At 43.9% G+C, this 10,645-nt stretch overlaps 1 protein-coding gene across 1 annotated transcript; it reads right to left on the bottom strand.

Annotated features, from left to right (window-relative positions):
• Window positions 1-339: 339 nt before the first annotated feature.
• LOC115456991 (putative uncharacterized protein DDB_G0271982) lies at window positions 340-1,217 on the bottom strand (the record flags this gene model as incomplete). The annotated part of the gene is made up of 2 exons (XM_030186417.1): window positions 340-484; window positions 1,126-1,217. Coding segments are annotated over 2 exons (237 nt in total), but the record flags the coding sequence as incomplete, so codon positions are not given.
• Window positions 1,218-10,645: the final 9,428 nt, after the last annotated feature.

The raw sequence follows: 10,645 nt of genomic DNA, 5'->3' as shown, positions 1-10,645 counted from the left end.
TTCTCTTTCTCTCGGTATCTCTGTATCTTTTCCTCTTCTCATTTTTTTCTGCCACTCTGCCTTTCTTTCTACCTTTCTCTATCCTTGTATCTTTCTCTCTTCTCTTTTTTTCTCTGCCACTCTGCCTTTCTTTCTCCTTTCTCTTTCTCTGTATCCTTGTATCATTTCTCTCTTCTCTTGTTTCTCTGCCACTACTTTTCTTTCTCCCTTTCTCTATCCTTGTATTTTTCTCTCTTCTTGTTCCTCTGCCATTCTGCCTTTCTTTCTTCCTTTCTCTTTCTCTCGGTATCTCTGTATCTTTTCCTCTTCTCATTTTTTTCTGCCACTCTGCCTTTCTTTCTACCTTTCTCTATCCTTGTATCTTTCTCTCTTCTCTTTTTTTTCTCTGCCACTCTGCTTTCTTTCTCCCTTTCTCTTTCTCTGTACCCTTGTATCTTTCTCTCTTCTCTTGTTTCTCTGCCACTCTGCTTTTTTCTCCCTTTCTCTTTCTCCGTATCCATCTTTTGCTGTTCTCTTTTTCTGTCACTCTGCTTTTCTTTCTCCCTCTTTCTGCATCCTTGTATCTTTCTCTCTTCTCTTGTTTCTCTGCCACTCTGCTTTTCTTCTCCCTTTCTCTTTCTCTCGGTATCTCTGTATCTTTTCCTCTTCTCATTTTTTTCTGCCACTCTGCCTTTCTTTCTACCTTTCTCTATCCTTGTATCTTTCTCTCTTCTCTTTTTTTTCTCTGCCACTCTGCTTTTTTTCTCCATTTCTCTTTCTCCTCTCTTCTCTTGTTTCTCTGCCACTCTGCTTTTTTCTCCCTTTCTCTTTCTCCGTATCCATCTTTTGCTGTTCTCTTTTCTGTCACTCTGCTTTTCTTTCTCCCTCTTTCTGCATCCTTGTATCTTTCTCTCTTCTCTTGTTTCTCTGCCACTCTGCTTTCTTCTCCCTTTCTCTTTCTCTCGGTATCTCTGTATCTTTTCCTCTTCTCATTTTTTTCTGCCACTCTGCCTTTCTTTCTACCTTTCTCTATCCTTGTATCTTTCTCTCTTCTCTTTTTTTCTCTGCCACTCTGCCTTTCTTTCTCCTTTTCTCTTTCTCTGTACCCTTGTATCATTCTCTCTTCTCTTGTTTCTCTGCCACTACTTTTCTTTCTCCCTTTCTCTATCCTTGTATTTTTCTCTCTTCTTGTTCCTCTGCCATTCTGCCTTTCTTTCTTCCTTTCTCTTTCTCTCGGTATCTCTGTATCTTTTCCTCTTCTCATTTTTTTTTGCCACTCTGCCTTACTTTCTACCTTTCTCTATCCTTGTATCTTTCTCTCTTCTCTTTTTTTCTCTGCCACTCTGCTTTTTTTCTCCCATTCTCTTTCTCTGTACCCTTGTATCTTTCTCTCTTCTCTTTTTTTCTCTGCCACTCTGCTTTTTTTCTCACTTTCTCTTTCTCTGTACCCTTGTATCTTTCTCTCTTCTCTTGTTTCTCTGCCACTCTGCTTTTTTCTCCCTTTCTCTTTCTCCGTATCCATCTTTTGCTGTTCTCTTTTTCTGTCACTCTGCTTTTCTTTCTCCCTCTTTCTGCATCCTTGTATCTTTCTCTCTTCTCTTGTTTCTCTGCCACTCTGCTTTTCTTCTCCCTTTCTCTTTCTCTCTGTATCTCTGTATCTTTTCCTCTTCTCTGTTTTTTCTGCCACTCTGCCTTTCTTTCTCTATCTTCTCTCTGTATCCCTGTATCTTTCTCTCTTCTCTTGTTTCTCTGCCACTCTGCTTTCTTCTCCCTTTCTCTTTCTCTCGGTATCTCTGTATCTTTTCCTCTTCTCATTTTTTTCTGCCACTCTGCCTTTCTTTCTACCTTTCTCTATCCTTGTATCTTTCTCTCTTCTCTTTTTTTCTCTGCCACTCTGCTTTTCTTTCTCCTTTTCTCTTTCTCTGTATCCTTGTATCATTTCTCTCTTCTCTTGTTTCTCTGCCACTACTTTTCTTTCTCCCTTTCTCTATCCTTGTATTTTTCTCTCTTCTTGTTCCTCTGCCATTCTGCCTTTCTTTCTTCCTTTCTCTTTCTCTCGGTATCTCTGTATCTTTTCCTCTTCTCATTTTTTTCTGCCACTCTGCCTTACTTTCTACCTTTCTCTATCCTTGTATCTTTCTCTCTTCTCTTTTTTTCTCTGCCACTCTGCTTTTTTTCTCCCTTTCTCTTTCTCTGTACCCTTGTATCTTTCTCTCTTCTCTTTTTTTCTCTGCCACTCTGCTTTTTTTCTCCCTTTCTCTTTCTCTGTACCCTTGTATCTTTCTCTCTTCTCTTGTTTCTCTGCCACTCTGCTTTTTTTCTCCCTTTCTCTTTCTCCGTATCCATCTTTTGCTGTTCTCTTTTTCTGTCACTCTGCTTTTCTTTCTCCCTCTTTCTGCATCCTTGTATCTTTCTCTCTTCTCTTGTTTCTCTGCCACTCTGCTTTTCTTCTCCCTTTCTCTTTCTCTCTGTATCTCTGTATCTTTTCCTCTTCTCTGTTTTTTCTGCCACTCTGCCTTTCTTTCTCTATCTTCTCTCTGTATCCCTGTATCTTTCTCTCTTCTCTTGTTTCTCTGCCATTCTGCTTTTCTTCTCCCTTTCTCTTTCTCTCGGTATCTCTGTATCTTTTCCTCTTCTCATTTTTTTCTGCCACTCTGCCTTACTTTCTACCTTTCTCTATCCTTGTATCTTTCTCTCTTCTCTTTTTTTCTCTGCCACTCTGCTTTTTTTTCTCACTTTCTCTTTCTCTGTACCCTTGTATCTTTCTCTCTTCTCTTGTTTCTCTGCCACTCTGCTTTTTTCTCCCTTTCTCTTTCTCCGTATCCATCTTTTGCTGTTCTCTTTTTCTGTCACTCTGCTTTCTTTCTCCCTCTTTCTGCATCCTTGTATCTTTCTCTCTTCTCTTGTTTCTCTGCCACTCTGCTTTTCTTCTCCCTTTCTCTTTCTCTCGGTATCTCTGTATCTTTTCCTCTTCTCTGTTTTTTCTGCCACTCTGCCTTTCTTTCTGTATCTTTCTCTCTTCTCTTGTTTCTCTGCTATTCTTCCTTTCTTTCTTTCTCACTCTCTCTCGCTTTATCATTTTCTCTCCTTTCTCCCTTCCTCAATCTTGTACTTTTATCTTCCACTATAAAATCATTGTCTTTCTTTTCCTCTTTCTGATCTCTTTTTATGTTATTACTGCGCCTCTTGCTTTTCTTTCCCCTCTCTCCTTTATGCCCGGACATGGCCCAGAACTGAATATCTGGGGATAATTTAGCCAGCGACAGTCAGCGTTTAAAAAAAACACTGACCACCACAGGCTGAATATCAGCTGGAGGATGTCTTTTTACTGGTTTTCCCCTTCCTGCCAAGTTTCATCCCGTTTTGTTAAATTTTCAGAGGTATTATGCTCCCAGATGAATACACAGACAGACATTCTCAGCCCCTTCTGTAATTGTTTCCAATTTCCATTGGAAATACCCAAATGCTTTAGCCATCCATCTAGCTTCTGGACATTAATAGAAAAATATGTAGAATCCTTTAAAAAAAAAGAAAGTTAGACATTTTCAACCCTAGGGGCCCTTGGTAAGATGGCTCATTATGCTTTCCCCAAGGTTATGGATTGACCCTTACTAGCCAAATTCAGAACAAACAATCCTTCACTTGATTCAAATCATTATTGAAGAGTCATTTTTTTCCAGCTAGCCTTTCCATCCTGAGTGACGGGGATGGCCTGGCAATGGGACTTCTCTGTTTTCTAGAAATAACCTTTAAATGGTTTTAGCTGAATGGTCTGTTTTGTATGGAAGTGACCTTTTCTATTTTTTATAACGTTCTTTTTCTCTTATTTTTTTTCTTTATGTTTTAACATTCTAGGGGTCCTTTTACTAGGCCCCGGTAAAAAGTGGACTGCGGTAGTTTGGGCGTGTGTTTTGGGCAGTGGTGTACCAAGGGAGGGCGGTGGGGGCGGTCCGCCCCGGGTGCACGCCGCTGAGGGGGTGCCGCACGCGCCTGTCCTTCGTTCATTCCATGCGCGCAGCACCCACCCCAGCGGCGTGCACCCGGGGGGAGGTTCTTTTGCGAGGGGGTGTCCTTTTGCTGGGGGGGGGTCGCGCTACATCGGCGATCCGCCCCGGGTGTCAGCCCCCTAGGAACGCCACTGGTTTCGAGCATACGCTGGGCCATTTTGGCTTTTTTTTAATGGGCCAGGAAATGGGCGTGTGCGAAATGAAAACCAGCGCATGCCTATTTACGGCCTGAGCCCTTTCCGCCACTCACTGACTTAGCGGTAAGGGCTCACGTGCTACCCATGCGGTAACCATGCAGCAGGCATCAACTGCTTATTACCGCCAGGAACACCCCCCCACAGTAGAAAACAAACAATGATTTTGTACCGCGGGATTCGGCGCGCACCAAACTCATAATTATGCTGGGTACACATGCTAGCCCCAGATTTAGTGTGTGCTACCCACCCGTTAGCCCTCCTTTGTGGGTGCAGGCAGTAGCTCCTCCCCCACCGTGCGTCATTTCTGGCGCTAGCATATTTTCCGATAAAAAAATACTGGCGTGTTAGCGCAGAAGCCCTTACCACCATCTCAGTGGGTGGTGGAAAGGGGCTCCCTCCGAAATGGCTGTGCAGCGTGCGAACTTACCCCATGGCCATTTCGTTTATTGGGCTTTTTACCTGCTGCGGTCAGGGCCGTGCCGACACGGTAAGTGAGGTAAGCATGGCAGGAGGGCGCCATCCTCTGGGGGGGGCGCCCCGCCGCACCATGCTTACCTCGCCCTCTTCTCCCCAGATCCTTGTCCTTTTTTTTTGTTTAAATTTACCTCTCCAGCGCGTGGCAGCGTAGCGTTAGTGAGGAGGCGGTGCTCCCCCGCCCTGACGTGTCAGTCTCTTCCCTTCGCTCGGTTCCGCCTTCTTCTGACGTCAGAAATGACGTCAGAAGAAGGCGGGACACTGAGCGAAGGGAAGAAGACACGTCGGGGCGGGGAAGTGCCGCCTCCTTCTCACTAACGCTACGCTGCCGTGCGCCGGAGAGGTAAATTTAAACAAAAAGGAAAAGGATCTGGGGAGAAGAGGGCGGGTAGTGTAGCGATCGTTTTCGGGGGGGGGGGGCGCCAGCGGGGCCAACTGCAGGGGGGCGCCGGAGACCCTAGGCACGGCCCTGGCTGCGGTAAAGGGGGTCTGCTCCTAATTTTGAGAGTCACGCTCATAAATTGAGCTCTTCGGAAATTTATTAGGGCTGAGTGTATACATTTTTACTCAGAATTTCACTAAATTCCTAAATTTAGGAAGCATAAAAAGTGGATGACAACAGGGGCGGATTTAGGGCAGAGAAAGGAAGTTAGGCACTTAGCGCTGATTTTCAGCACTAGGCTCATAAATCTAGACAAAGGAATAGCAGGCCTACATTTCTGAGCAAAACTTTTAAGCTCCTAAATTAAGATGAAAAGTTAAGCTCCTAAGTTTGGCTGAACATAGGGCAAAAGTTTAGTTGGTCAATATTCAAAACAATTTAACCGGCCAGAAATGGCCTCTGACCAGTTAAATCACTTGTTCATGGCTATCTGGTCACTTTCAGCAGCACTTAACCAGGTATAAGTACATAAGTATTGCCATACTGGGAAAGACCAAAGGTCCATCAAGCCCAGCATCCTGTTTCCAACAGTGGCCAATCCAGGTCACAAATACCTGGCAAGATCCCAAAAATGTACAAAACATTTTATACTGCTTATCCCAGAAATAGTGGATTTTCCCCCAAGTCCATTTAATAACGGTCTATGGACTTTTCCCTTAGGAAGCCGTCCAAACCTTTTTTAAACTCTGCTAAGCTAACCACATTCTCTGGCAACAAATTCCAGAGTTTAATTACACGTTGAGTGAAGAAAAGTTTTCTCTGACTCGTTTTAAATTTACTACATTGTAGCTTCATCGCATGCCCCCTAGTCCTAGTATTTTTGGAAAGTGTAAACAGACGCTTCACATCTACCCGGTCAACTCCACTCATTATTTTATAGACCTCTATCATATCTCCCCTCAGCCGCCTTTTCTCCAAGCTGAAGAGCCCTAGCCGCTTTAGCCTTTCCTCATAGGGAAGTCGTCCCATCCCCTTTATCATCTTCGCTGAAAATGACCAGTTAGTGCTTAAGTTAAAACTGGCTATGTTGGGGGCATTCCAGGGGGTGGAGTCAGCACTTGGTCACTTAGGTTCCAATATTCAGAACTTAACTGGCCAGGTTTAGCATATAAATGTGACCATAGAAATCACAGTCGTATCTCTATGCATTAGACCATGGCTGGTTAAATGATGAATATTTACTTGACCGGTTATGTGATAACTGGATTAAAAAAAAAAAACAGACATTCAATACTGAGGAATGGACAGGGGCTGGCATTGAATATCCAGGAATAACACTGGTGGCGGTCAGTAAAACACTCACCCCTGCCGGCTGAACATTGACCCCCTAGGAGGCTAACAAGAGCAGGGCCAGCGTTAGGGGGGCAAATAGGGCAGCTGCCCTGATCCCCACAGCTCCATGGATCTCGTCCCCTTCTCCCCCACCACAGTCTCCTCCTCCCTTCCCTTCACCTTCCCAGTCATCTTTAAAAATGTATTTCCCTTCTCAGAGGGACCCTGGTGCAGCAACCATATCCTCACAAGCTGCCTCCAGCTGTCCCCGAAGCTTTCCCTCTCTACATAACTTTCAGAACGCCCACAAAATACTCATTTCCCCGCCCATAACTAAGCCCCTTTTTGCCTGAGAGCGTTAGAAGTTCAGCGGACTTTGTTACAGAATACACTTAGCGAGTTGTGCTCCTACATTTTCATTAGTGCCAATTAGTGCTCATTATTGCTTGTTAAGTGCTGTTATCAGCGCTCATTAGCTTGTTAAGCCAATTAAGTTGTGCGCATTGTTATACAATCTGCTTCTCTCTAGTCTATCTGTCCTAATTAGATTGTAAGCTCTGTCGAGCAGGGACTATCTCTTTATATCCAGTGTACAGGGCTGCATACATCTAGTAGCGCTATAGAAATGATAAGTAGTAGTAGTCTTTGGGATTCTGGAATCTTGCTACTCTTTGAGATTCCACACAGAATCTTGCTACTGTGGGATTCCGGAATCTTGCTACTCTTTGGGATTCTGCACAGAATCTTGTTACTCTTTGGGATTCCGCACAGAATCTTGCTACTGTGGGATTCCGGAATCTTGCTACTCTTTGTCCTTATCCTTTACTTGTCCTGTTTGTCCTAATTAGATTGTAGGCTCTGTCGAGCAGGGACTGTCTCTTCATGTTCAAGTGTACAGCACTGCGTACGTCTAGTAGCGCTATAGAAATGATAAGTAGTAGTAGTAGTAGTATATAGAATCTGGAGGTAACTGCTGAATATTGCACTTAACTGGCTATGGTGTAGCTGGCTCTGTAAATCCAGAAATCCAGTGCCAGAGCACGGACACGTCCCAGCATTGACTTACCAGGCAGAAAAACGCTGAACTCTACCAGCTGAATATCAGCCCCTTAGCATTTGCTGAATATTGGGCCAACCACATTTTCAATGAGGTCAATTTATGAGCATAACTCTCAACGTTGGGAGCATAAATCCTTTGAATATCAGGTTTTCCTAGTATAATTCACTAGAACCAGTGTTGTTCAAAGTACTTAAGTCAAAGTAAAAATAAATGTATACAGTATTTTAATACTAAAGTAAAAGTACAAGAACACATTACAAATTTACTTAAGTGAAAGTTAAAAGATTATTTCCTAATATAATACTTTCTGAGTAAAAAGTAAAAGTGTCACAATTACTATAAATGCAACCATTGTTAACATTTTTATCCCAATAACTTTATTGCTCTACAATTCAATCCACTTTGCTTTTAGTAAAACTCGGCACGTGTACGATACGCGTGTCCGAAAATAAACATTATTTTTCAGCCACGCGTACTGGACGCGCACCAAAAGTGAAATTACTGCGAGAGCCACGCGGTAACTCCATCTACGTTGGGCGCACGTAAATGCTTACGCAGCTTAGAAAAAGGGTGCCTTAGTGCACACTAAATAATATGACGCCAATAGGAATATAATGGACATCTTATCATTCAATGCACGCTAATCATTAGCGTGCACTAAATCCATTAGTACACCTTAGTAAACGGACCCTTTGGTTACCATACAACACTAACTTGAACTACTGTGAATCTGAATTTTAAAAAAGGGTGATGGAGAATAGCCTGACCTGAATTTTAGTGTGTGTATGTGGGTGTGTGCACGCACTTGTGTATTCATTCAGCTATAACAGCCAACTTTTCAAAATGTTGGGGGTGCTCCTCCCCATCCCCCCTCCCTCTCCCCCTCCCTCTCCCCTCCTCCCCCTCCCTCCGAGGTCCAGGCTTCCCTCCCTCCCTCCGAGTTCCAGGCCTCCCTCCCTCCGAGTTCCAGGCCCCCCTCCCTCCCTCTGAGTTCCGAATTTTAAAAATCATTTTACCTCGGGGTCCCGGCGGCAGCAGTGAAAAGCGTGCAGGCTTGGCGCTTCAGCCTTCCCTTCTCTCTCTCTCAGCTCTGGTCCCACCCTTGCGGAAACAGGAAATGAGGGCAGGACCAGAGCTGAGAGAAAGAGAAGGGAAGGCTGAAGCGCCGAGCCTGCACGTCTTTCACTGCTGCCGCCGGGACCCCGAGGTAAAATGGCTTTTAAAATTCTGAGCGGCACGCAGGAAGGCAAGGGCGGACCGGTGGAGGACTGAGGGAGAAAAGGGCGGGCACCGGGCAGGTCGGGCTGGCGAAGGGAACCTCCAGTTCCGGCGGGTGAAATATTAGGGGTGCTCGAGCACCCACAGCACCCATGGAGTCGGCGCCTATGCATTCAGCTAAAGCCAGCTAATAAATATTGATGGGGTCCTTTTACTAAGGTGCACTGAAAAATGGCCTGAGGTAGTGTACATGCGTGTTTTGGGCACACCAGAATTATTTTTTAGTGCACCTACCAAAAAAAATGCCTTTTTAAATATTTGCCAAAAAGAGACGTGCAGCAAAATGAAAATTGCCGAACATCCATTTTGGGTTTGAGACCTTACCGCAAGCCATTGACCTAGCGGTAAGGTCTCACACGGTACCCGGGCAGCAATGGTCTACGTGAGTCAAATGCCACTTGACATGCGTAGCTGCTTTGTGCCAGAAAATAAAAAAATATTTTTCAGACACACATAGCAGACGCACGCCAAAATTGAAATTACTGCAAGGGCCAGGCGGGAACTGGGCGGTAAACCAGGGGTGTGCTGGTAAATTGTTAACAGGGGGCTCTCTCTCGCCAGCAAAGTAAAAGAGAATTCAGGAGGGGCCCAAGCCCACATTTTGGGATCCATTTGTTAAAGTAGCCATGGAGAACCGGCTCCCAAAATTCTTAAAAACTTAACAAACGGCTCTCGAGAGCCTGTGAGAGCCTGCTCCAGCACACCACTGGCGGTAACTCCAATTTGGCGTACATTGGGCGACGGGGCTTAATAAAAGGGCCCCGATGTGTTCCCTTTCCTAAAATTGCTGTCCATTGATTTGTTTGTTTTTAATCAATCTTGTCATATTTGTTGTTTTTTTTTTTTTTTAGTTCCAATATTTTTATTGTGTTTTATAAATGATACCAAATGGCTAAAATAAAGCAATTAGCCAGCTTAACAAGTTAACAGTAACAAGCATCAGCATACATGTTTAAGTTAGGAGAAGTCCGGGATTATTTCGATAACAGATCATAATCATAAGTCACAGGAGTAATACATAATTTCAATTCTGACAAAGGTTATTACGTAGTGAGTTTAGTAAAGGAGACCATATTTTGTTGTACTTAACAAGTGAGTTATGTTTTTCAGCCGCAGCATATTCATATTGAGCTAAAATACACACAGAATTCCACCATGATAAATAAGTTACTTTGTCAAGATCTTTCCAACAAAAGAAAAGTGTTCTAAGGGCTTGATGTAACATTAAATCCAGTAATTGTGCTTGATATTTGTCTATTGATGATTGTAACGTTAGTGATCCACATATAACTATATTATATGATAAAACATCTTGAATATTTTTTTTTAATATGTAAATTTGATGTTCTTTGCATTTGCAGCTCCCCTGGAGATTCTTCTGCTCAGGACCTTCTTCCCTGACACTGGCTGGACTCCAGGAATAAAAGCAATGCCAACACCGGGATAAATCTGATTCACCAGTTCCCGTGCTCTTCCTTCATAGGAGATTTCTCCAGGATTGGTGGCAGCAGTATCCTAGAAGTTAGCTTTGAAGGACAGTTCTGGAGAGTTAATAATCAGAGGGGGTCAGCAAGGAGGGGAAATAGGAAGGATGGGGAAGGGGATGTTTTTTAAACTCATTTACTTTCTCTGATTGAATTTACAGACCGGCCCTTCCGAGTCAGAGCTAATTAGAAGGCCGAAAGAGCAGGGAAACACCCAACTCCACTTACACCAACCAAAGCCTGGTTCATCAAAGTCTCAACTGTGCGGCAACTGTCAGTACCACAGTCTCCTCAGTCAGAAAAAAGAGGATAATTTTGTTTCCCTCACACTCCCACCTCCCCCTCCAAAAAAAAAATTAAACAACAGTGGAAAAAAAATTGCCAGAGAACAAAGCCACATGGACCTCTGACCTTGTCTAGATGATCAGGCAGCTCATAGATACAGGGGGCAG

This window comes from Microcaecilia unicolor, chromosome 14 (assembly GCF_901765095.1).
Source record: "Microcaecilia unicolor chromosome 14, aMicUni1.1, whole genome shotgun sequence".
NCBI classification, from domain to species: domain Eukaryota; kingdom Metazoa; phylum Chordata; class Amphibia; order Gymnophiona; family Siphonopidae; genus Microcaecilia; species Microcaecilia unicolor.
This window is presented reverse-complemented; position numbering and strand designations above follow the sequence as displayed.